This window comes from Nipponia nippon, unplaced genomic scaffold (genome assembly GCF_047370975.1).
Source record: "Nipponia nippon isolate SJK-2023a ecotype South Korea unplaced genomic scaffold, ASM4737097v1 scaffold_3, whole genome shotgun sequence".
Classification (NCBI taxonomy): Eukaryota; Metazoa; Chordata; class Aves; order Pelecaniformes; family Threskiornithidae; genus Nipponia; species Nipponia nippon.
The window spans coordinates 113,716,787-113,744,545 of NW_028262347.1; the positions used below are offsets into that span (position 1 = coordinate 113,716,787).

Sequence of the window (27,759 nt, forward strand, 5' to 3'; positions counted from 1 at the left end):
CACTATCCTCGGTCTTGAAAAGCAAGTCCTGTGGCGACATGGCACCCCAGAAAGAATTGAGTCAGATAACGGAACTCATTTCCGAAACAGCCTCATAGACACCTGGGCCAAAGAGCATGGCATTGAGTGGGTGTATCATATCCCCTATCATGCACCAGCCTCCGGGAAAATCGAACGATACAATGGACTGTTAAAGACTACACTAAAAGCAATGGGTGGTGGGACATTCAAACACTGGGATACACATTTAGCAAAGGCCACTTGGTTAGTCAACACTAGGGGATCTGCCAATCGAGCTGGCCCTGCCCAGTCAAGACTTCTACGTACTGCAGAGGGGGATAAAGTCCCTGTAGTGCACCTAAAAAATATGACGGGGAAGACAGTCTGGGTTACTCCTGCTTCAGGCAGAGGTAAACCCATTCGTGGGATTGCTTTTGCTCAAGGACCTGGATGCACTTGGTGGGTGATGCGGGAGGATGGGGAAGTCCGATGTGTACCTCAAGGAGATTTGATTTTGGGTGAAAATAGCCAATGAACTGAATTGTATAATGTTAGTTGCTATGTAATACTAGATGTCATCACTTCAATGATCACTATGTGCCATATCAAGGGTATACAGTAAGAATCACCCAAATTAATGAAGAAAAACTTTGAGGAAACTGAACAAAGTGCAGTGGTGATGGAACCAGAACTGACTTCAGCATACAACAGTCCAACACCACACACCATCTCTCCTGCCCTGAAAGACTGTTATGACAGATGGAGCCTAAAGTCATGAACTAAATGAACTCAACAAACATTTTAGAGGGATAGCCTATAGACTAGGGAAATTATATCTATATGTGTGTGTGTGTATATATATATATATATATATAAAATATATCAAAAGACTGGAAAAGTGGTAATGATTAATTGGAATGTATTTGAAAGACCTGGGCATGACGTATATGGTATGGAATAAGGGGTGGATACTGTCCTGGTTTCAGCTGGGATAGAGTTAATTTTCTTCTTAGTAGCTGGTATAGTGCTGTGTTTTGGATTTAGTATGAGAATAATGTTGATAACACACTGATGTTTTAGTTGTTGCTAAGTAGTGGTTACACCAGTCAAGGACTTTTCAGCTTCCCATGCTCTGCATGGCGTACAAGAAGCTGGGAGGGGGCACAGCCAGGGGGCCTGACCCACATTGGCCACAGGGCTATTCCACACCATATGACGTCATGCTCAGTATATAACTGGGGCGAGTTGGCCGGGGGGGAAGGGATTGCTGCTCAGGAACAGGCTGGGCATCAGTCAGGGGGTGGTGAGCAATTGTGTCGTATATCACTTGCTTGGTACATTATTATTGTATTATATTATTATTATTGTTATTACTACCACTACTACTATCATTCTATTTTATTTTACTTCAATTATTAAACTGTTCTTATCTCAACCCAGGAGTTGTCTGACTTTCACCCTTCCAATTCTCTCCCCCACCCCACTGGGGGGGAGTGAGTGAGCGGCTGTGTGGTTCATAGTTGCTGGCTGGGGTTAAACCACGACAGTAAGTTTTACATTTTGCTTTTGTCCATGAACATATTTTTTCTTAAACATATTTTTTCTTAAATCCTGTTTTTCAACTATAGATTGCTAAGTGTTCTTCCGGGGATGTTGTGATAGATTTTATGGATATCTAAGTGTATAAAATCCTAAATGACTCTAAGAAAAGGAAAATCCTTCACTTTCTGTCTCTGGGAAACCCTGCAGGACTGTTTTATAGAGGCCGCATAGACCCCACCTGTTGTGTTTGTGCCTACAGTTAGTGTAATGTACAGATTACCATTCCTGGTTTTGAGCACAGTCCATTTTTTTGAAAACCAATTTATGAGAGATTGACACAAATAACTGGATCTCAGTAAGCGTTTTTGTAGAAGGTGGCAAGAAACCCTAGTATACTATTGGAAGAGTATTATGGAATATTTTCTAGTTTACCGGGGACTAAAAGCAAAAATATTTGGGTTTCTGGGTTATATTTATGCTTTATGCTAATGGCTTCGTCGCAAAGGAAATTTGATACAGCTAGTCTCTTGTACTATGAATTTAAGCTCTAAATAGTAGCTGATGCATTGGAAGACCTCCTAAAGGATGTTCATTGCCTGAATTTGTTGTTGTGTGATGCTCCTCTCCGTACTGCCTGCTTTCCTAGGAAAGTAAGTGTTTGACTTTTACAAAGTCCTGTGGATGCCATGCTGTCAGGCTCCCTGGGCTCGAAGCTGTTTTAGCAAGAAAAAAGAAAAGCATACTGGCTACAAGGATTGTGTGTGATCACGAAGGGAAATAATTTAAAATACTTTAAATTCTCCTTTAAACCCCATGAAGTACATAATAAATGAACCACAAGAGAAGAGGCACATGATAGCAAACTTCATGTACCACCTGTAAAATTCTGGCTCCTATCACAGCCAGAATGAGTTCTTTCAAAGGGTGGTGTAATACCCTGTGGGACAGCAATTTTGGAATAAGTCACCTTTGAGGAACTTTTCTTTCTAACCTCCTTTTGCTTGAGAAACACAGTATATCTTGCAGAAAGAGGGATTACCCCTTCTTCACTGATGTAACTGTGGATGTCCTTGCGTAAATACTATCTGGCTTTTAGAATTTGTGATTTGTTGTGATTTTAGTACAATTTGTGATGTTAGATGTATTTATGGCTTTAATGTACTGTGGCAGGCAGTGATTTTTTTTTTTTTAAGATTGGAAAAGTAAGGGCTGAAATATTTCTGTTCATTAGTTTTAAATTTAATGCTTACCACTAAATGTCACATATTGTACTGCAGTGAGGCTTTCAGCCATCAGAAAAAGCCTTTTGCTTTGGTCTCTCATCTGTCAGGTTTCTTTATGTCCCAGGGGCCAGTCTCTTCTCTTATTTCCCCCTTCGCTAATCTTGGATCACTTTGTAATCCCCCCCACTCTCTTGTGACTAAGTGTCTGAGACTGGAGCAAACCAGATAAACTGCTAGTAAGAAAGATCTAAGGACGAATTTGTTGAATATTTCTCCGAATTAAGATTGATCCCTGGACTGGACCCCAATGCCATGTCTGTCTGGACAGTACATGGTGGAAGGATCTGTTTCCTTCTCATGCATCAGTGATAAGATGTCCAGACTTCATCGCTGTGTTTCACAGGCCAATGTTGGAAGCTTAAATGCTGTACTGCAGACTCATGCAGCCTGCCTGGGCTGACTTCATTCTGTCTCTCCCTGATGCACGTGAACTCAAACACAAATTAATTTTATCCTGTCAGTAACAGTCCCAGAGTAATTCTTTGTAATACTTTGTAGGAAGCAGTGATGAAATCCAGCCCTCTAATTAATATATTGAATAATGCATTTCCCTGAGGCATATGGGGATCTCCCACACTGTCATAGCTTGGCAAAGCTAATCAAATGCTAGGCTGCTGGGCTTACGGTAGTATCATATTTTGTGCTCTCTGGCTAGCAAGGAATATTCTTCCACTTTTTTTGTGTGGGATTTGGCTTAGTTTTGGGCCTTTGCTCTCTACCACACTAATCTGTTTCTGGGCGAATGGGTGAATTTTCATTGTGGGAGAGAACCCCTCTTGATTTTAGATGACTCGCAGAGAAATCTTTGGGAACTGTTTTAAAAGTCACTACTGTTCTATGAAGTTGAGGAATGACCTTTTCACATACTCTGATGGTGGACATAGTTTTCCAGCCATTTCATTCAGTGGCAAAACACCTGCTGACATCAGGGAGCTCAGCAGTTTTCCTGGACCTGGCCTCCCTGCTGCCCCAGACCTCATCCCAGATGGCCTGCTTGGTTTTCCAGAGATGCACCTTTGTGTGGGTTCTTACAGCTCTTGTTTCTTTATAGCAGCTGGGGCTGGAAGCATTCTTGCATTAGAGAAAGTTGCAATTTAATGAAGAATATCCTCACTAAGTACATCAATAGTATCAGGGACAATCTTTGCTTGAAACTAGATTTTCAGTCATACCTCAAAGCTCTTCAGGTAGATTTTCTCAAGAAAAATCAGGAAGGAGCCAGATAAATTCCAGTTCATTTCCCTGAACTGACTTCAGCCACTGAACCTTTGGAAGTTTGCCTGCCATTAAGTTGAACAGAAACAGTTGTTTTATTTAACAGAAGGAGCTGAACCCATGCTGTGCGGAAAGAACAGTCTTATCATGGCAAAACAGACAAGATGTTTCTGCATTCATTTAAACGTGAGCCATTTGTGTCGCTCAATAACATCCATTAAAGATAAGGAGGTCCCTCTTTATGCCTTCTGCCTGTTGGAAATTAACAAACTCTCTTAAAATGGCAATTCATCAGTAGTTATATGAGGCAGAATTCATTCTCGGCAAGAGAAGAAATTGAAACTCCCATCCTTTCGTTCCCTGGCATTCCCCTGAGCCTCCTCTGTAGAATGAGATGAGTTTAATTCTGCTATTGTTAAGCATAGTGAGCATGAAGCTACATCAGAACGTAAGAGTGGGAAGGAGTATCTTATTAGCTGCACTACAGGTTCTTTTAAATAATGTTGATTCAGTAACTTGTCTCTTGCTGATCATATACAGAACAAGGACGAGAAGCCAGTGAGTGAGGCCATTTTACTTGCATATTTGTAGTGAGCTAATTGGAATAGGAGATAGCAGTGGTTATCATAGCTCTGTAATTATCTCACAGATAATTGTTCTCCATTGGGCAGAAGGCAATGAAAATGAGATGTAGACACATTTCCATGTTTAGTAAAATATCAGAAGTTCTGCAGCTGAGTTTGAGAGGGAAACGTACTGACCTGTGGCTGCCAGCAAGGACTCAGGAAATAATAAATAATACCTGTAGACTTCAGAACTTATTGCTGTAGATCTGGGTTTCCTCCCGTAGGAGAAAATCCTGCTTTTTATTGGGGGGGGGGGGGATGGGGGGACGGAACCAACCAACCAAAACCACTGCCAGGTTTTTGGCCAAAGGGTGCAGAAAAATTCTTAGGTTTTGCTCACAATATTTTTTGGTTTCAGGTTTTGATTGAAAATCTTTGAGGGAAGGAGACATGTTTCATTATAATATTGATTTTAGGGGCAATCTGTAATAGTGACTCCCTACAGCCATTTCTGGATCTGCTGTAGTTTCTCTAGAATTCTTTTTTTTCTTTTTTTTTTTTCTTTCTACAAAACATTAGATTTGAACAGTGCGTTGACACTTTGGAATTTGCCTCGAGGCTAGAAAACAGCAGAGTATTACTTTTCATTTAGCCTTGTACATTTCTTTCCTTTTATTGCTCATCTACAACAACAGATTAAGAACCCAACAAAGAGAAGCTCTTGATTTACCTACAGCTTGACCATACATCTTTACTTGACATGTGGGTAGCACAAACTCCCATTGCAGCATTCTGCCCTGAGCTTTCTTACTTGAAAAGGCTAATGCTTTGGGGATGGGGATGCTATGGGACTCTGCTGTTGTGAAGAGCTGGGAGTGGATCTAGTGCTCAGCCCCCTGGGCAGCCTTATCTGCTTATTGTTGGTGCATCCATCTAACTTGAAGCAAAGGAAACCACAAAAGCTCCATGGTTTCTCTGGTCTCTCCTGCTACAGTGTCACTCTTCCACTGATGGAAAGACCTGCAAGTGGCTGTGGCCATTTTATTCATCTCCTCCCCATTTTATCTATGAGGATGCTTCTGTTTTGAATGCAGACCTGTCTTGTCATGACACACATGGTGATCTGCAGACCTCCTGTCACCGTTGCTTTTACCCATCATAGCCATGCAGACTTGCTGTTTCTACCGACAGATCCTGTCTTGGCATATCTGTCTGCTGCCAGAATCCTTTTTGTTTCCTGCTTCTTTGTCTTTTCCTCTTGTGGATGTTGGGACAAATGAGAATCTCACTCTCAGCGGCTAATTGAATGTGATTTTTTTTGAGGGGCAAGGAGACACACTGATGCATTTATGCTTGCTGGTCCAGAACAGAATAGTTTATTCTCCTCTGTCTTTCTCCTCCTTCCCCTTCTTCTTCTTTCCTTTCTCTCTCTTCCTTTCCTGGCTGATGGTTAACAGTCAAAGAATGAAATAAGCCATTTGTTCTCTTCAGGTTAGCATCTGAAATGAAGAGAAACAACTGTCACAAAAGGTTTGTGACAGAAATCTATTTTTTTCACATTGCCTTTCTCCAAAATGCATAAACTGAACCACAAATTTATTTCCAGAATGTTAGATGTTATCCCAGGGTGATTCTTCACAATATTCTGCAACAGTGAATGTGGAGACTCATCCTTCCTCAATCAATACAATGTACAATGCCCATAGGCATATGGGGCTCATCAGCATATCTTATATATTTTGACTGTGCCAAGTTTCATACTGGCATCCTCTCTTTGGACAATTTAAGTTTTATTTTTATTCATCTACTGCTGCATTCATTTATTAAATGATGCTCTCACTCTGAAGCTTTTCAGAGGCACTATATTCTGCCTAGGACTCTGTTAATAGCTGAATCACTGAGCCTTAGCGTTTCAGGCATGTCATAATTTCAGTCAGAAAATGTTCATACAAATGAGGGCAATTAGACACACAGTGAACCAAGAATCCTTATTTTGGTGTAAAACGTTACTTGAACAGGTCATGTTTAAGATACTTTTGCTAGGAGACAAACTCAAAGGAATGTTACGAGTCTGCTAAACATTCTCTTCCAGGGAGGGAAACTAACTTCAGTGAAGTCCTTGGCTGCAGAACTGATGGGCTGAGGTGATGGCGTCTTTGAGCATGTACTTTGCTTTTCTAAAGTGGTCAGAAACAGGGCTGATTCATGTTTCCTGAAAAACCAAAGCAATAATCTATAGCAATTCCCCATCTACATGACTTTCAAAGGAGGGTAGCCAAGCACTGGGCAAACATTAATTAAATGGGCTTCATAATATAGTAGTCACTAAACTAATTTTAAACCAAATGCAGGGAAAGAGATTAAAGTCACTCAATATGTCAGTGATCAGTCTTGGAAGACAAACAAAAACTCTGTGCTTGAGTTTTACAGATCTGCGCAAAGCACAGCTGGCTAGAAAATGTAATTTCCGTGATTTATTTATTTTTTCCAAAAAGCTGAAACCCCCCCCCTCTCCCCCTACCCCCCCCCCCAAACTGTTCTATTCCCAAATTTTCCATTGGGAAACAAAGATTTTTGGTTAAGTAGAATGAAGTATTCCTCTGGAGTGGATTTCTAACTTTCTTTCCCTCCCCCCCCCCCCCCAATTTGGCTTAGATTTTGATCACCACAATGGCTTTTGTACACAATAATTTCTGCATTTTGGGTTTCCACTTCTCCTATTTTTCTATTTTTTCCTCTCCTATTCCAAAAAAAGAGGGATGGTGGGGGAAGAAAAGGATGAGAAGGGAGACAAAGCTAAAAATATGTCATTTTTGAGTGTTTCCAAAAATATATTTTTATTCTTGTTTCCTCAAAGGACTTGAAATTTAGAATATAAAAAAAAAAAAAAAAAGTGTGTCCTGCAAAAAATGTCCCTTCCTTCAGAAGGCAAAACAGAATCAAAGCCTTCTGTTGGAATATGTTTCAAATTTGTCCTCCACTAAGTTTGCAGACCTCTAATCCCAGGTAAATCACCTCTGTCCTATCTAGAAATGCCTTCCTCAAAACATCGCTGTCTGTTTTAGATGCATGTGGGACAGAGAGATGATGGTATATCGTGCACTGAAGCTTTGAGATGCCTTCAAGACAATAACATCTTAACTTGATGAGCTGATGCTTCATTACTTCCACCATATCCCAATGCTGGTACAACTAGGGCTTGGCAAAAAAAGGCTTATTCAGTTAGGATAAGCCCCCAGGGCTGCTTTTATATATCCTGGATCAGCTGTACCCTGATGAGTCAGGAGCAGCAGGCTGTGTGGGATTAGCTTATTTAGTTCATAAGTAAGCAGCAGGACTGTGACTGCACCTGGGAGCACACCCGCTATGAGTGCTGGCTTGACGTAGCTGACAGATCTGCTCCCTGCATGAGTCTCACTCCCCATGAGAAGTTATTCCAGGCTGGGAAATTAAGATGCCACCTCCAGCACAGACCCTGCCAGTGCTGCTGGCCCTTTCAAACCTTGATAGGGTTGTGAGTAAGGATCTTCACCCTTCTACCCACACACTTTTTTGTGTTTATGTCACAAAAATTTGGTTATGTTTATTGGGGTTTATAGTATAGGTTGGGGAAGAAATGCCAGAGGACTTTAAAGGACTAAGACCTATTAACTGGATGAGAACTAGACACAGAATTTTCTTTTTTAGTTTTTGGTATTAGTATACAGGGAAAAGAAAAAAGCATGAATCAACAGCAGCTTTGTTCTGTTGATAAATATCCTTTAAAGGTATTCTCAGGTTCAGTGGCATTTCTTTCTCATTACTGTTAATTTCTGTGACGTAAAGAGTCACCTTCTTTTACATACTGGGAAGAGGAAAAAATGTTTCTGTGGGCAGCAGAGCCTGCTGTCTTGTGTGGATTCTCTAGTGATTGGTGACATGGTTGAGCATAAATGTCAGCTTTTCCTTCAAGAAAAGGATTGATTTGGACCTCTTTCCTCTTCCTGGCCTGCTGTATCCGTGAAACAACCATGTGTAGCAACTTTGTAGTTCAGGGACCTGTAATCCACTTGAGGTTACAGGGAATTCGTTTAGACATTCAGCAGGTAGTGGGGATGAGATGCAGGTAGGCAGATGCATGTATACACATATGGAAACACATGCAGAGTCTGTTAACACGTTAAGTTTTGTTTTCTTTGAGATACCAGGCAGAACACCTCCTTAAAATTAATTGGAACCTTTTTAAAAAGGATTGGCTCTGCTGAAAAGAAATTAGCTGAGAATAAACACTTGGCCATTTTTTTGCCTTATCTTGCAAGCTAAGTCTCACAACAATTATTTCTGCTGATGTCCAGCATTGTAGCATCATGGAAATTAGCACTGGAAAAGACGTAGAAAGCTCCAGGGACCCTGGCTAAGACACTTTCTTACAGTATCTTCCTGCACAGCTTTTTTTCCAAGCTTCATTTGAAATATGCTGTGCAATGAGATTTTGTCCATAACTTCAGAGACCTCATCACATCCTACCCCATCCAGCAGTGCCTCCCCCGTTTCAGCCACAGAGAATGGTACTTTATTTATGTGTTTAATAAATACATTCTTTCCCCCAACAGTTCAACATTCATATCTGTTCTTAACTAGGGTACTTTATGGCATGTTGTCGCCTGGGGTGTTATGCAGCTTGTGTGCACATTGGCTGTTACATGCGCAGAGTTAATGCCTGATGGATCTAGTTTTAGACTTGACTGCAGTAAATAACAGATGAATACCCAGAATCCCCTTGACCATCTGAAGGTAACTGCAGTTATTGATACCTAGGCAAATGTGATGCCATATCAGATGGAGAAGGTAGCTTATTGGCTGTTGGCTCATGTTGGAAAGGTATGTATAATTTAGCAATGGTGCTATGGGAAAAGATCCAGATCAGTTGAGCAGGAATTGTATGGATCAGTTTCTGCTCCCATCTGCCCATATAGACATGGCCCTTTTGTTGCTTGGATGAGTTAGTCCCATGCACTGCTTGCCTGGTACCACACAGAAGCGTTTATTCACTTCTGGGGCAGGATACAATCCAAATTGCATCAGACTAATTGGCAACACCCACTAATTTGACTGCAGTTGCCTGCAGCAAGAGGATGTGTTTTTTCCCCCTTTACATATTATTGCACAATAAATGTGCCTTGTTCCTTCCCATTTCCAGTCCTTATCTACTGCACAGCATCCTGCTAAGTAGTCTCCATCTGTTTCCTCTGTCTCTTTACATGAGCAGTGACAACTGCCTGCAGTTTAACATCCCAACCTGCAAAAATGAGTTTCCAAGTTGGCATCTTAGGAAAGTCTCAATTCATTGTAAAAGTTTTGATTTTGTTTTCAAAGCCAGAGCTGCTGAATGCCATGGTCAGAAACCTCAGCAAAAATCTCAGTCCAGCAGATGCCAGACCAAGTTTGAAAGGCTGTTCCCTGTGACCTGATTTTTTTACCTTCTTGTAAATCCTTGACACAAAAGTTACTGATGTCCAGTGACACACCACCCCCACCCCCCCAAACTAATGGGTTCAGGAGATGGAATCACAGAATCATAGAATCGTTTAGGTTGGAAAAGATCTTTAAGATCATCAAGTCCAGCTGTTAACCTAGCACTGCCAAGTCCACCACTAAACCATGTCCCTAAATGCCACATCGACACATCTTTTAAATACCTCAACCACCTCCCCAGGCAGCCTGTTCCAGTGCCTGACAGCCCTTTTGGTGAAGAATTTTTTCCCAGTATCCAATCTAAACCTCCCCTGGTGTAGCTTGAGGCCATTTCCTCTCATCCTATCACTTGTTACTTGGGAGAAGAGACCAACCCCCACCTTGCTACAACCTCCTTTCAGGTAGCTGTAGAGAGCGATAACGTCTTCCCTCAGCCTCCTCTTCTTCAGGCTAAACAACCCCAGTTCCCTCAGCTGTTCCTCATAAGACTTGTGCTCTAGACCCTTCACCAGCTTCATTGCCCTTCTTTGGACATGCAAATAAAAAATGGAGAAACAGAGCATCTCTTATTCTCTATTGATGATTTAGGGAGCAGTGACCAACAGCAGACAGTCTGAATTGCTCAGCATTCTTGATCTAAGATGCTAGAGTACCTAAATCTCAATGCTGTCTTTCATTGTTAAATGTGTGATGCCTGAAAAATGGATAGAAAAAACCGCAAAAAATGGCTTATTCTATGGAAAGACAGTAGAGTTGGTAGAAACAGTGAGCCAAGGTGTGCAGAAGGCAGGTAACCCAGAGAGTCTGTGTATTTCTTTTTTCCTTTCTTTGTATATGCTAGCATGTTTCATTTTGAACTATACACTGTTTTATATAGAAACATTTCAGGAATAGCTACTTACAATGCAGAATACCTTTTTTTTCCTTGCCCTTCTTGCTTGCTCTCCCTCCTGGTCAGAGATGAAATATAAGCAGAGTGGCCTAGTAAATGTGCATCCATGCACAACACTCTTCGCTCAAGATAGAGATAAGGATCTTGCCAGGATCCTATCCATCCTTTAGCTTTCAAGAACACACAATCCTTTTCTGAAAAGAAGGGAGGAAAGATCTTGTGGAAACCCAAGAGCTACCACGAGAACAAAAAAGAAAAGCAGGAGGAGAAGACAGAGAAAAAGTAACCATCGCTTCCTTTCTAATGGGATTCAGAGGTTGTTTGAATTCTTAATTGGCCAATGATCCTGTGCCAGCTGCAACACTGGCTGCAGGCTCCACATTTTGAAAACTGCCTTTGCAACAGTCAGGGAAAGTGTCAGCAGGAAAAAAATGACCTTTCCTGTCGCTTCTGGCTGCACCCTCTCAGCATTTTCTCATCTGAGTGGTGATAAATGAATAGGGATGGTGGAGGATGTTGATTTAGCATGGTTTCTCACAGCGAGAGTGCCCTCTTTTCCTTCCCATGGCCATCCAAGGCAGCAGCAGCACACACAGGTGCATTTTGTGGACCTTGGTTTAGTTTTTGCTGTCTGGAGTTTGTGTACATACAAAACACAGAGATGAGCTGTGCATGGAGCCTGAGGTGTGACCATGTGGCAGGAATACTGTTTTCAAGCTGAGCTTAGGCTTCTGAGTGTTGTTAAATACTCTTGTCTTTGTAAACCTCTGAAATAGAGCTGTTTGTCAGCCAGAGAGCCATGAAACCCCTTCCCAGCCACCCCACTCTGTGGGCTCCACTTGGTAGTAGAGAACACGCAAGGGAGATGGTAAGTCAGGGGATGCTGACATGTGTCCCCATCATACTTTAGTTGCTCAAATAGTTTTGAGCAATGCATTCTCCAAATGTTCTTCAGAAAGATAATATGTATAGGAAAATGTAAAGCTGTGAAGGTCTCTTCTTGTTTTGTTGCTGCTCTTGTATTGCCAGACCAGAGAGGTTGTTGTGGTGAGTTCTCAAGACCAGAGAAATTACTGCATGTGGTAAAGGAAGAGCTTTACAGTCTGTGTGTGCATTTTTGCAGCTGTGCTCCAGGACCTGCATTCACATCTTGCTCTTTCCACTGCCTAACTTTTTTGCATTCTTCATGTAAAGCTTCTCCAGACAAACGATGAGAGACCATTTACTGAAAATACCCCTATTTAGGAGTCAGAGCACTGCAAAGCAAAGCTATGTTCTTTGCCAGTGGGAACAGACGTGAGGCGAGGCATGAAAAAACAGCATTGATTGGGGATTTGTTTTGCAATCAGAGTCTTTGATACAACAGAGAGACTTGATTTGGGAGAAGGAAGGATGACCGATGCATTACTTTACAGGCTTGTTATCTGCTTGCAGATAACAGGAGCTTGTCTTGCTTTTGGGTTGCAGGAGATTGCTCTGTGAGCTTTTCCACTTGAAGTATGGTATTCAGTGAGCAGAGGAGTACTAGGGGAGTGCTGTATGATGGTCCTTTTTTCATTGTTGTCATTGTTCTGAAAAGAACCATTAGGCTTATCAAAACTAATTAAGGAAACAAGTAGATGGCACTGGGAAGAAAATTCAAGCTAGAATGGCATGTTTCGGGAGACTCCTGTCATCCCCTGGTGCTCATGTAATAGGCATTTAAGTGGAGTCGATCCACAGAGCTTGTGTATGCAAACACATGATGGTAATGAGTATTTTGGATTTTGTTTGGAAATGCTTAGGTTGTTGTTCTTTGAGGACATGGTTTAGTGGTGGACTTGGCAGAGATAGGTTAACGGTTGGACTCGATGATCTTAAGGGTCTTTTCCAACCTTAACAATTCTATGATTCTATGCTTCTATGATTCAAGTTACAGTCCTTTTTAAAACGGATATTGTGGCAGGCCTTATGATGTTTCTTATTACCTGGGCCAGGAGTAGGTTTGGCTCATTGCTGCAGGGGAGCACAGTGCCCCCTCCATCTGGAGCGGAGGGACCCAGGAGGTGTTATGGGGAGCAGGTGAGGCAGCCTGGCATTGTAGTGTCAGGACACGGTGAACGGCTCTGGGTAGAAGGCTGGTGTCTGGCTTGCAGAAGGAAGCCTGGAGAGTTCCAGCCTCCAGGGTGAAGGCTGGATTTAAGTAGGAAGCTTTTTGGGAAGAGCTGTGGGGCAGGTAAACATGTACCTCTGTCCCTATTGGTGTGTCATAGGCAAGGGTCATGATTGCTGAACAGCTGAAATTACAGCATTTAGGGCTGCTTATGGGAAAAAGTCAGAATACTTCTGCTGTGGACTGGAAAGATGTGTGCCCTTTCTATATATTGGGAAATAATGTTGCTGCACACCATAATGTTTTTCACTGACAGTTTGAGGAATTTCTATTTTTCCTACTGTCACTGTTAAATGTGTCTAGATATTGGGAAGATTTGACCCTGATAATTACTTGGTCACGGGGACTCGGGCCCATTCTGGCATCCTTACTGATAACAAACAGCGCTTTCTTCCTTGTGGGATCACCCTGAAACTGATGGTAGAGATTAAGGAGCAGACCATTTCTCACTGGGAGTAGAATGATGAAAGCTCTGCCTGTGCAGCTTTGTTTTGTTGTGTTGGGTTTTTTTGGCCACAATTCACAGTGTGTTGTGAATGGACTCGCTATTGATGCGGTGCTCTAGTTAACAAGCAGTGCCAGTTTCACTTACCTACGCAGTGGGTCATAATGTAGTTGTTTTGGCATTTGCAGCACTGGCTGATCTTAGCTGAACTCCGGCACATTCGTATGTTTGTTTGTCATTGCTTCATTCGCCAGGTTTTTTGTGAGATTCACAGAAATGTATCAGAGCATCTGTATTTTGTTTGTTCTTTTTTTCATCTTTTTTTTTTTTTTAATGTTTTAGCTGTTGATGCCCCAAGGATGAAAGCAGCAAAAGATTGTGATAAAAGTGTTTCAGAACATTAGGGAATTGTGAACGTTGGCTGGCTTGGAGGGAATCTATTATTTACAATCTACTGTATCAAATTCAGCTTCCACCAAATTAGAAACTGATTTTTGTCGTTGTCCCTTTTTAATCTAACCCTTTGGTTAACTCAGGAGAAGCAGCTCCATAAATCACGAGGACATCTATGGATTTTTCTTTTTCCCCTGCCAGCCATTGCTAGGACTAAATGTTCATCTCCCAGTGATTCTTATCAGCCAGGACACTAATAATAACATCTCTGTTCTGGGCTTGACTTTCCCTCTGCCAGGAGGAAAACTATCTTTGTAATGTGCCTTGCAAAATATTTTTAGGGAGTAAAATAACAATGCACAGGAAGATTTGACTTGAGGTGCTTGGGTTTCAACCAGTGATGTTAAAGAAACTGATCGTGCCTTGTTTCATGATTATCAGGGACCACAGCATGGGTCTATGGGGTGAATAATGAATACTTCCTTGCATTTTTTTTTATCAGAACTTCACCATGAATGTATGCATCATTGTTTTCTCTTTTGAAGATGGGGAAACTGAGGTAAACAATTGCAAGATTGCCCAGAAAACCAGGGACAGATCAGGAAACTCAGTCTCTCATGTCACTATTCAGCCAAGGAAAACCCCTTTTTAATTTGCTGTCTATAAGCATAAGGCTGCTGTGCCCTCGTCTTTCCTTCAGCATTAAAATAGACCTCTGGTTTTACTGGATCTTGGACTAAGCTTGCTTTGCCACCGCAAGAATGATCATTGTAGTCTTGATCTTGTAGACAAGGGATAGAATCATAGAATCGTTTAGGTTGGAAAAGACCTTTAAGATCATCAGGTCCAACCATTAACCTAGCACTGCCAGGTTCACTCAACAGCACCTGGGAAGATGTCTGTCTTAAAGGTTAGTATATGGCCCCTGGGTATGGGCTGTGTAGAAACACAAAGGAGACAAGTTGGTAGGAGGTAGGGACCTACATGCCAGGTGTCACAGGGTAGACTTGAACTGGTTTTGCTTTCCCTCACCCTCTGTCTGTCTGATTGCAGCCTTTTATCTAACTGGCTGCCTTCTCTCTCTCTCTTTCTCCCCTCACCCAGGTCGGTGACCGGTTTGGATAAAGAACCTGACCTTGTGCACATGGAGGCCCGAACAGCTGATGGACGTGAGTGCCTGAAGCCAACACTGAAAAGTGGTCTTTGAGTCAAGAATGGAGTGGGAATGAAAACTCACTTCACTCATTTTGTCTCCCCATTTACATTTTAATTGATAGGAAAGATGTGGGTTATGTGGTTTGATGTGAGACATACTCTTATCCTTAGCCCCTGGGGGTAAATTCAGAGGCTGCAGGGCTTTTGTCTGTGGAGAGGCTGGGCAGAAACACAGTATCTTGGGCTAAGGAGCTGTTTATTCTGTTCCCTATTTAGCTGTTTCAGTATCATGTATTTTATATGAATCATAAAGAGCTGGGCTACCAGCACTGTGCAGTACAGCCTCCATGCATTTCCAGAGGTGTTTAGAACAGCTGGATTGTACCTGGGAATTTCATAAATCACCTACAGTCAGCCTTCTCCTCTGGCCAGAATGTCCCTACGCCTCAGGTACCCTTTGTTTCATATTGAAAAGATTTTTCAGTTTTGCTTATGATGTATGAATAGGTGTTCCATACCAAAACATTCCAGGCCTTGAAAAGGTGCCTGGATCTGAAGTAAGAAAGAAAAAAAAAAATTCTTAACTCCTCACTGAAATGAATATAGCCACATTTGCAGTAGAATGGATTCCTATGTAATTAACCTCCAGTGAAGAAGATGGTATTAGAAGTAAGCTAAGTTTTTCCACCACTCTCTCCAAACTGTTTTGGGTATTTCACACAGGAACAGTAATGCATCTACTGTAATGCATCTACTCCTGGGGTGGAACCAGCTTTACTCCAGCTCAGTGCTGCACAGCATGGGACGTGTCCCTTTTACACTACAGGGACAGTGTAGAAAGCAGCATAAGATTGAGGTTGTAAAGGATTTCTGGGAGGAAAAGGCCTCATTTCTGTTGGTTGCAAACTTTTCTCTGTTTTAGTCAAGTGCTGCGTAGGCCAGATGCTGTGTGAACAAGCTCCTGTCTATCAGGGTGGCTTTTCTGAGGCTGTGGATCTTCTAAAATCACTCATTGGCCTCCCACTGCTATTTAGTGATGGCAGCTGAATAAATAACTAGGCAATAAAAGCTCAGGGGTGACAGCTGTTTGTTGAATATGTGGAAAAAGCAAAACAGGCTGTCAGGTGGGCGGGCAAGGTAGGGAGGCTTCTTCAGTGCCTTTGCTGCTGTGTGTGCTGTTACAGGAATGCTGGGAGAAGTGGCCAAAAGCAGGTAAAAAAAGCAAGCAAGTAAGCAAACAAACTGCTGATGGAGTCTGTTTTCAAACTCAGTTTAAAGTTGCTCATCCAGCTATTTGAATATTGGATGTGTCAAGGATGTAGATGCTTCGTTTGAAAGATGTCTCCCCAGTTCGCAGACAACTCTCTTCCTTCAGGTCTTGTTTGCTCAGGGGTTTGCTGTTTGTTCTGGTTTTAATGTATAAATTCAGCATTTTGAAATTGGCAGTTGATGGTGGTATCGAGGGTTTCACTGAAAGTCAGACTTAAACCAGCAGTGTCAGCAAAACAGGCCCCTGGCAAGCCATCGTCCCAGCAGACAGCAGGCACAGGCAAGACCTGGCGGGCTGTGCTGGCCCCGCTGGCACGTCGCGCTGAAGGCAGCACCAAAATGACTCCTCTCCCAGCCAAGCACAGCACAAAAGAACCATGTTGCTCCAATTAGAGTTTCTAAGGCTTAAACCGATATTAGTTTGTGTTACAAAACATTGACTGCCTCAAAGCTATAGCCTCACCTGGTGTGAAATGGTACAGCTCTGTATGCTTAGGAATGGGAGGCTGAACTTTTCTCCTAGTTGGCTCTGTAACTAAAATGGGCCTTCATGCTCTCAGTGAAATGGCTGAGGCATTTACACCTGCTGGAAAATGGGTCCTTGCAGTTATTTTCTCTTGATCAGAAAGTTTCTGATGAAAGTTTTCCTCAGTAGTGGGGAGAAGGAAGGGGAGGCTTTTTTAATGCCTCTCAGGTCAGTCTGGTGGCTCAGTCACTTATTTGATACATTAATAGACATAGATTTGAGTATTCCCATTGCTCAGTTCAATTCAGGGACAAGAATCCCTGCCTTCTATGTTCCTGGCCACTTGAAAAGTACATGATTCTTCTAGAGGGGGTATTTGTCTTTCCTCTTCTTCTGTTTTCCTCCATACTTTTTATTAAAAAAAAAAAAAAAAAAAGGGGTGGGGGGAGAGGGAAGTGGTATTTAGGATTAGACTCCTGAACTTGATTTTTTTCTTTTAGCAGTAATGGGACTCAAGAACCTATCCAATACCGATTCAGACACTGGAGCCTAAAATATGCTCTGTGGCTGGGAACAGGTGGAGAGGCATGCTAGTCTCATTCATCCATAAATAAGTCAGGCCTATTAATAAGCTCACGGAGCTGGGAGATGCAAGTCCTGTTCATCGCCCTGGTGTCTGTCCTCCAAGATGTCTTACCCCATGGTTTTGTCTGTCCGATCATTAGGAATGGTAGGGTCTCTGAAAAAACATCTGCCCCAGTGTCTAGTCTCCTTAAATATTTGCAAGATGCTGCTAATTCTAGTGCCTAGCTGATCTCAAGCTGTTCCTGTCTTTTGTAGCAGATGAAGTTTTTCACATTTTTTTCACATCTTGGTAGAGCTATTGTAGCAGAATAATAATCTAGGCTTGCATTTTTAAATTATAAAAACATGTAGGAGCCTTGGGCACTGTACCTTCTGCCTGGGTGTAATAGCCAGCAGCCAGAACAGGGTTGAATGCAAGGGAACTATTACAAATACACTGACACAAACACCCACCAGCACTCCTGGGAAATATATATTAAACTTTCTGATGTTCAGTGAGATAATCTTCTCCTCACTCACAGATATGATGCAATTAACAGTATTTTAATTAAAAGGAAAAGAGGGGGGAAAACCTAACCAGAAAGAAAACAGGGTAACTAATTCCTGGGGAATATTTACAGGCCTGTCTGTGTTTCTAGATCCTCTTTTCCTTTGGGGGAAAAATTGTGGAGGCCAGCTAGATTTTTCCCCTTCCCATGGTAACCTTCGCTGACAGTTTATGATTTTAAGTCTTGCCTGGCACCAGGACCTGACTTAAGCTGAGCCAATATGCCAATGCAACTTGTTTCCATCAGCTGCCCTTCTCCCTGTTAGCCATGCTGGCCGGGCATGCCTGCTTTTAGCTGGCTTGTTAAAGCTGCCAAGGAGGAGCAGGCCCTGCTGTCCTGTGTCTCTGTAAGTCACAGTAACCTGCACATAGGTCTGCCCTTTGCAGCCTTCAGCACAGTCTCCTTGCAGGGACCCACATCTTTGGGTGTTACCCACCAGAGAGAACCTCTTGTGCTCTTGCTTCCTGCCAAAGGTGTCGTGACTGACGGGCAAAGAGGAGACTTAGTAGTTTGGCTTATTTCACCAGTTTATCACTGCAAATTTCAAGAAATTGCTTCAGTTCTGTCACTTCTAAAAAGGGTAAAAATACACTCCAAATTCTCAAGATGGGAGACTATGCTAATTAGCAATGGGAAGGTGTTTTGAGCTCCTCAACTGAAAAATGGCTGCACATCTGAGAAAGCCATTGCCTAATCCTAAGTGAGATAAATTGGTGGGAAGGGTTTGTGTGGAGGTATGGATGCTGGGATTTGAGCTGCAGCAAACCCTCCAGGCTGCTTGATGTCCATATTGCCTCATTCACAGATGGGCTGAGAAAGTAGCTGGATGTTGGGTTATAAGCACAAGAAGTTTTTGAGGCTGTCAAGGAAATAAGCTCTTCTCAACACCTTTTGCAGTGGAACATAAAAAAAAGAACCCAACCCCACCCCAAACCCAAACCCCCTACTTCTGGTGTTGCGTGGGATGATATATAAATTGGAAATAATCCCTAGCTAGAAGCCAGCCTCCCTTAAGGCATGCAACTCCCAGTGAAAGGTAAGCAAGGCTTTAAAGGCATCACTTGGGCACATGCCTCCTGCCCCTCTGGGCAGCCATCCTTTCTCTTTGTGGCTGTGCAAAACAGGACTGAAAAATTAACTCGCTTCAGAGAAGAGGGAGATAACAACTTGGAAGTTAGGATGCCCCGTTCTCTCTTAATTCACTTTTTTGTTGAGCGGACTCTGTACTTTCTGTATAGGGGAAGATGTGCTCTGCAAATGGGACCATAGCTCATGAAAGGATCATACCCTTCAAGAAGCTTGAGTAGGGACTTGGGGTTGTTTCTTGCTTCCAGTCACACACAAATGTGAACTGTGTGCTGTCATATTTTCACCTGATTTTTTAATATATTTTAAAGGTAATTATTTTTCATTTTTTGTGGGGCAACAGGAAGCAAGGCAAGACTTGAACTTATTTTTGTGTCCAAAGGCAGACAGGTTTGAAGATAATTTTTTTTGCATCTGTTTTCTTTCACAGTCCTTGTGTTGTAAAATATATGAAAAAAAGTAAACAAGAGACTAAATAGAAAATGGGTAGTGAGCTACCCTCCTTTTCCACCACCAGCTTCCCGTGAATATTAATCAGGTGGCATTCTTTGAATATATTTGATTGCTGGTGTAACACACTCAAAATGACACATTTCCCAATAGGCAGGAAGCTAGTTGTCATGTCAACACTTGTGATTTATTTGCATTTATTTGTGACAGGTTTTTATTCCTCTTCCCATTCTGTCACTCAGCAGCAGCAAATTATCCCCTTTTTGGAGGGATAAGAATATCCAGGCGACTGTGTGGGAGAAGATACTGGAGGGAATGAGCTTCTAAAAATACGGCTCCTGACCTCTCCTCCTCATTCTGCCTAATTTTAGTGCTACCTCAAAGAACAAGTCAAGGCTGCTGAGCTCCTTGGGTAGCATGGCAGTATGTAAGACCCTCTTGTTTTCTGAGAATTTGCTTTTATCCACTGCAAAGATGTCTTAGATTTCATATTGAGGAGGTAAATAACAGCTCTGGACCAAGAGTGTCTGTGTCACTTGATGCAGAACCTTAATTTATCACAGCTGAGAGTCCGACCGCTCTGCTGCTGGTGGTATTTTATGGTGGGAGAAAGCACAATTCCAATACTCCAGTTATTTGGCACTGTCTCTAGGTCAGATATTTTTCACCATACACTTTAATTACCTCCAGATACTCTGACCTGGCACCAGCAACAGTTTCTGCTGCTTTAGCATCATCAATGCGACTTCATTTTCTTTGCTGTGCCAGACCTATGCAACAGCTCTGAATCAGCCATGTGGCCCTTATTAACCTGGAATTCCCAGTGCCTCAACGCAGAACCAGCTCTGTAGCCTTTAAACATGGACCTTCAGTCATGTGACTAGTCATGAACCTTTAATAGATTAAAGCTTGGTTCCAGTTTGTGACTTCTTTTAGACAATATCTTTTAAAAAATTGTTATTCTTGTTATCAATGCCTCTGACTTGCATTCTTTTTGCGTTCTTAAGTGTCTGTTGGTGGGACAAGGCTATGGAAGGGGAAACTGCCAGTTTGTGAATCTTGTCTTTGAATCTGGGAAGGCAGTTAGCTGAGTGTCAGAGGATTTCAGTCATGCCCCCCAGTGTTTTCTGCTGAACCACATTTTGCTGTCACTGGAAAGACACAGACTAAGGACAATATCAGGTTTTATGGGATGGAGAATCCTGTAAGCAGCTTTGCTAGTCTAGTTACTGTCCTTTTAAACTTCCTTTTTATCCTTTTGGGCTCAGTTTGACAAGATCCTTGTTAATAGGTGAAGTTGTGAACTAAGATCACTGCACCAGGCTCACCCCAGCCCTTATAAACTCACTGTTTTCTTCCTTAATGGTCTGTCCTCACCCTTTGTAGAAAAGCGAACAAGTGCGTGAATCTAAGAAGCCTGTAGAAGTGCTGCAGTGTAAAAGATATGACCCTTTTATCACTGCAGTCATCATCTTAGTTGTATTTTCATTTTCTCCGTAATTTGCAGTTTTCAGAAAAGCAGTTGAAAGGCAGAGATGGCATATTTAGATTACATACATCCAGAGACACAGTGCCTTGATTGTTCTGTTTCATGAGATCCTTTCTTAGCCTGAGTGAAAGAATGCTTAATTTCCTATAACCCCTGCCAACTTGCTGGTGGTGAGCATGTCTCTTGCCACCCTGAGCAACTTTCTATATGTCTGCCTTTGCCTTATGTCTTTTTCATGTTCTCCCAGTCCTGTTTCTTCTCTCAAGCAATGTCAAAGACTGACAAGGCATCCCATTAGTGTGATGGTCTTCTCATCTTCTCTCTAGACAGAAGCATTTGATGCCTCTTGCAGTGCATGTAACTACTGTTGGGACTCTTCAGCTAGTCATGCTATTTCATGTCCATGGCGTTTTCATACCTAGCCTATATTGGCTATAAAGACTTGATTTTGGGAGATGCTTATCATTTTCACAGCAAAATAAGTTAAACTTAATAGTGCTGATCTGGGCTTTTTTTTCGCCTTGTGTGTTACTACCACAATTAAAACCAGTCAAGGCTAGGGTATTTCAGGGAAAGGATGGGGATATAATTCCCAGCAGGGTAATGGAATCAATAAATTCTACCTGGGTGGCTTTTGAAATCTTCTGTTCCATATGGTCTCATCATCAGTTTTCTGATGCATTTATGATTTGTACCCTCCATTTATGGTTTGAACTCCAGTCTCTTGAGGGATGTCTGCACAATGGGGAAGGGAATGGTGAATGTGGAAGTGTGATGAATTCCTGACTTCAGGAGCAGTTCTGCTTTTAAAGGCTGGAGGTAGATCATGCAATAACATCTAGCTAGTTGGAGATGGGGTTAAGACTTTCCTTCAGAGATGTTCTTTTGAACTGCTGATGACTTTTTCAGACAACAGGATTCTACCTGGGCGTTTCTCATGTGTACTTATTCTCCCATTACAGACACCCACTATTTGACCTGTCGGATCCAGGAGTGTTCAGAGACCAAAAGGAGTGGGCCATTTTCCCGCTCCATTGACATCAGCTCCCTTGTTGTTCAGGATGAATATATCTTCATCCAGGTATGTTGACTTGATATGAATGTGACATGAATTCTTCCTGTGCAAGGTATTTGTTCTGTGCAAAAGAGGAGGCATATTCTCAGGACAAGTGCGTGGGACTGCAAGTCATAAGAGCTGGGAGTCTATATCTGCCTGCTGTAGATTGGTGATGCAGTCTGGGATAAAATGGTTGATCTCTCTGCTCATCACTTGACTCATGGTGAATCTGGTATACTTTGAAAGTTCATTCATCAATAATCATAAGGGTCTATGGATTTCACAGAAGCTCTAAGTTGCTATTGTTGTGGCTACTTGGAAAATACAAAGAAGCTAGTGATAACTGGAGAGAACAGAAAAGAACAAAGGAAAGTTGTGAGTGATCATTTTAACAGATGCAAAGGTTTATGCTGATGAGACCGTCAAGTAATGCTAATGAAGCGAACAAAGATTTGCAGTAGGAGGTAAAATAGCAGCGAGATTGGAAAAAGATATTACAAGGCAACTTCAAAGTGGAAGATGGCTGTAAATTTGTCAGCTAGTTGATGATGATTTTGGAGATGAGGAGAAAGTGACAGAAATTGAGTGAGAAACTACTTGGTTTTGAGATTTTCTGAGAATACATGGACTGGCTGGAACAAGGCCATCTCTCCCCATTTCATACCTGTGGAAGTGCAAGAATGAATAGATGGATATGGAAGAATACTTCCTGAAGATGTGCCATTTGGGTGAAAACTTGGAGCTAGGGTGCAGTGATTCCAGGTTGTAGAAAGCTCAGGAGGCACTGAGATTACAGACACAGTGACGTTAATTGCTTGTCACCAATGCTGAAGAGGGGGAACGAGATGAAACTTAGATCCAGGTGGTGCAGAAGAAACATATGCTTCCCTTTTTGAGTAAGACTGTGTTACTTTAAGCTCCTAATTTACTTCCTTGGGGGAACATTTTTCTTGAATTCATCCAGATTATAAGGAAGTTCTGCTCTGTTTATTGTGCAATTGTCCTTAGAAAAGGCAGTTTAAGTGGGAAGGCTGATAATTCTGTATTAGGATTAGGTGAAGGACTGGATCCATACGACCTGGGAGGACTGCAATGTGGAAACTGCATGCATCGGCAGACAGTAAGGGAGTCTGCTGCTCTGGAGATGACCGATTACTATGGGAGCCACAGCTCCTTTCATTTCCTCATGAAACCCAGTCTGCTACTGCTTCCTTTGGCATCATGGGGAGACCTGCTGCTAGAATATACCGAGAATGTAACTTTTGCAACTTAGTAAGTCATGATTTGACTAGAGGCGATGGCTTTCCAATCAGTAAATGCTCTACTCTCCAAGGAGTATTTGAGAGATGCTTTCAATCTGGTGTTTTATGTCTGTGGTTGAGGGTATTGTGGAACATCCAATTCTTTATGGCTAGCATGAGGCCTTACAAACATTTCTCATTCCGCAGCTCACACCTGTGTTAAAACAAGACTGCTCTGTTTAGAAACCTGTGCTCACAGTCATGACATCTGCCTGGCATGCGCATTCCTCTGCCTCAAATTAGTAGCAAGTGGCTCAAGCTAATAGCTGCTAATTGCTTCAAATTAAAAAAAAGGTGTGTGTGTGTTTGTATGTATGCAAACACATGCATGTATATATATGTAATACTTCAAGTGCCTTGAATATCCTTAGCAATGTTTTATTATAGCTTAATGAGTGTTTGAAGTAAAAATCATATACCCACAGTTCTAAAAAATGTTAAATATACACACTGAATATTTTTGCTGCTTTGGGGAGGAGACTCTCCCTTTCACAGGTTGTCTATCACTTTCCCTCTTTTTTGCATCACACTTGCAGGATTTCTGACTGTCCAGCAGCCTGTTGTAGGTGGCTCCAGAAACTGGGCATGGACTGAGTCCACGGAATCATAGAATCATTTAAGTTGGAAAAGACCTTTAAGATCATTGAGTCCAACCGTTAACCTAACACTGCCAAGTCCACCACTAAACCATCTCCCTAAGCACCACATCTACACATCTTTTAAATACCTCCAGGGATGGGGACTCAGCTACTTCCCTGGGCAGCCTGTTCCAATGCTTGACAAGCCTTCTAGTGCAGAAAATTTTCCTAATATCCAATCTAAACCTCCCCTGGTTCAACTTGAGGCCATTTCCTCTCATCCTATCACTTGTTACTAGGGAGAAGAGACCAACCCCCACCACACTACAACCTCCTTTCAGGTAGTTGTAGAGAGCAATAAGGTCTCCCCTCAGCCTCCAGGCTAAACAACCCCAGCTCCCTCAGCAGCTCCTCATAAGACTTGTGCTCTAGACCCTTCACCAACTTCATTGCCTTTCTTTGGACATGCTCCAGCACCTCAATGTCCTTCTTGTACTGAGGGGCCCAAAACTGAATACAGGATTCCAGGCGCAACCTCACCAGTGCTGAGTACAGGGGGATGATCACTTCCCTAGTCCTGCTGGCCACACTATTCCTGATACAAGCCAGGATGCTGTTGGCCTTCTTGGCTGCCTGGGTACGTTGCTGGCTCATATTCAGCTGGCTGTCAACCAACACCCCCAGGTCCTTTTCTGCCAAGCAGCTCTCCAGCCACTCCTCCCCCAGCCTGTAGTGTTGCATGGGGTTGTTGTGACCCAAGTGCAGGACCCGGCACTGTGCCTTGTTGAACCTCATGCAGTTGGCCCCAGCCCATCGATCCAGCCTGTCCAGATCCCTCTGTAGGGCCTTCCTACCCTCCAGCAGATCAACACTCCCACCCAACTTGGTGTCATTTGCAGACTTACTGAGGGTGCACTTGATCCCCTTGTCCAGATCATTGATAAAGATATTAAACAGAACTGGCCCCAATACTGAGCCCTGGGGAACACTGCTTGTGACTGGCAGCCAACTGGATTTAACTCCATTTACCATGACTCTTTGGGCCTGGCCATCCAGCCAGTTTTCTACCCAGTGAAGCATATGCCTGTCCAAGCCATGAGCAGCCAGCTTCTGCAGGAGAATGCTGTGGGAGACAGTGTCAAAGGCCTTACTAATGTCCAGGTAGACAACATCCACAGCCTTTCCCTCATCCACTAAGTGGGCCACCTTGTCATAGAAGGAGATCATGCTGACTGGGCCTGATTACCTGATTGTCCTGTACGTGCCACGTGATGGCTCCATAATCTTCCCCAGCACCACAGTCAGGCTGACAGGCCTGTAGTTCCCCAGAGCCTCCTTCCAGCCCTTCTTGTAGATGGGCGTCACATTTGCTAACCTTCAGTCAACTGGGACATCCCTGGTTAGCCAGGACTGCTGATAAATGACTGAAAGTGGCTTGGTGAGCACTTCTGCCAGCTCCCTCAGTAGCCTTGTGTGGGTCCCATCTGGCCCCATACACTTGTGTGTGTCTAAGTGGCATAGCAGGTCATTAACTATTTCGCCTTGCATTATGGTGGCTTCATTCTGCTCCTGTCCCTGTCTTCCAGCTTGGGGCTGGATACCCCGAGAACAACATGTAGTACTCGAGTAACATGCAGACACTTCAGATGCACAGCACACACCTTTCTGAGCTGAAGGTGTGTTAAATCCACCGTGTCCAGCACATCGTCGATGGGCTATGCAGAGTGTTTTCTCAGTACATATGTAGGAGTGCTGTTATGTCCTGGATGTATTAGTCTCACAAGCCATGTGATGCAGCTGCCTATTATGGGATGTGTCAGACTGACTGTGTGTGCAATGTCTCATGTGTATAATTCTGTCTGGATAATCTTGGACAGAAATACAGGAGCCAGCTCTTTTGAATTTCAAATATTAGACAGAGATGAATAAATAAATATCAAATTAAATGTTAAGAATCTGGTGAGGTTTAATAGCTGCATAAAGGATGGGTGCATGAGTTCTGATCTGTCTGTGCTGGAACAAATCAGAAGTAATGTCTTGGACTAGAGAGAGGAACTCATTTCTTTTAACTTTTGTCATGAAAACAGTAGATTTTTAGTCTAAACCAGTAGTCTGTGTTCCTCTAAAGTGAGTGGAGAGATCAAAACTGTCAGGGGCAATTCATCTCCTGTTGCACCTGTTGCAGGATGAGATAGGTATCACTCTGAATATGCCTTTCTCGTTAGTATTAGAAGAAACTTAAATATAGCTTAGAGAAGACCCCTAACTTTTTGCCAGCTAAAATTAGGGAAGATGAATCCCAGCTATTGATATCAAGTTTTAAATTATCTGTATAAAGTTATTTACTAGTGAATATCCATTCTAATCAAGTTGATGAACAGACCTGTAGGGTAAGATTCTTGGGAAGCATTAACCTGTGTAACTGTGCACTCAAAGCAAATGTAATACTGTAGTGAATAATGGATAGAGGAAAGAAGAATACAAAAATGTTATTGTGCCATTATAAATCAATGATTCCTTATCATGCGGAATGCTGTTGTGGAGCACTTCTGAAAGGATCTTGCAGAATTGCAATGCAAAGAAAGAAAATGAGAATGATCCTATGCTTGAAAAAAACCTGCCCATGAAGAGAGTTTGAAAAGACTGGGACTAGTTACCAGGCAAAGGAGATAAACAACATACTACGTGATGAAAAACATAAAAGGTAATGAAGAAGGAGGGAAGAAATAGCTATTAAGAGAGAGCAGGAAGAATTCTTATGAATAAAATAGTAGGTGATCACTCTGAATCTATTGATTGACTTTCTATTTGATTGATCAATAGTTATTTAAGGATGCCTAGCACATCACTAAGGTTGGATAATGCTGCATAAATTGATACATTAAGAGAAAATCATGCCCTCTGTTGTGTGTATAAGTTTTCATTCAGTTCCCAGGATTGCTCTGATGTAGCCAGGAGCCAGTATCATCATCTTCTTTCATGGCTAATATTTAAAATTCATACAGCTTGCAGAGCAGGTCATTTATTTGTGAGAAAACCTTGGAATATGTTTGAATTTATTTACTGTACCAAAAAGGAGCTAATTTGATGAGCAACTTTGCCATTAAGGTCAGTGTCAGTTGTATTCAATTATATAGCTGTGCAGTAGTGGAGCCCATACTTTCTCTACAGCTGTAATGTGCCATTCTCTATAGCTGTACTGCATCTCTCCTTATTGGTGCCTTCGAGTACTCACTAATGAGATAGTATCACTTTCTAAACTTAGGTGCAGAGATAACCTGCAACTGCCTATAAGATTTGGCTTCCTGACAATTACCTGAACTGCTATGATATTCTCATGTGCAGAGCTTACATTATAAGACCCAGGGGTCAGAAATAGTCTTTTGTTTTATGTGTTAATCTAGTCTATTCATATTTTGGAGAATTTCTATGGTAAAAATAAATAACAGAGGGAATTCTGGGGAAAATATTTTTCAAGCAAGTCTTGTATCAGGGTTTCTAATGGAATTGCTCAGATTGCTGAAAAGAGTCTAAAATGCAATACACTTTAATGAAAATGGGATTATTTTTCAGGAAATTCTGTTTTTAGTGAGAAAGCATTGTTTGGAGAAAAACTTGATATTTTCCTATAAGTAAACAAATAACATCAGTCCTACTTAGTTCTTTAAAGACTAAAAAGAAGAGCAGGAATGATCTGTGTACATTTCCTTGCCAACAGATGAAAAAGTTCCACTGAAAATGCAAGAAAGCATGAGCAAACATCATCACTTATTGCAGGGAGTGAGTGGAGTCTGGACCAAAAAAGTCTCAGTACGGTGTTGCTTATTTGTGGT

General features: G+C 42.2%; 1 protein-coding gene across 1 annotated transcript in view; it reads left to right on the forward strand.

Moving 5' to 3' along the window:
- Positions 1-27,759, forward strand: part of SORCS3 (sortilin related VPS10 domain containing receptor 3) — a 321,133-nt gene that overhangs the window by 213,459 nt on the left and 79,915 nt on the right. Inside the window, exons 6-7 of the mRNA XM_087766350.1 lie at positions 15,047-15,111; positions 21,953-22,071. Coding sequence (XP_087622476.1) covers positions 15,047-15,111; positions 21,953-22,071 — 184 coding nt within the window. The remainder of the gene's footprint in view (positions 1-15,046; positions 15,112-21,952; positions 22,072-27,759) is intronic.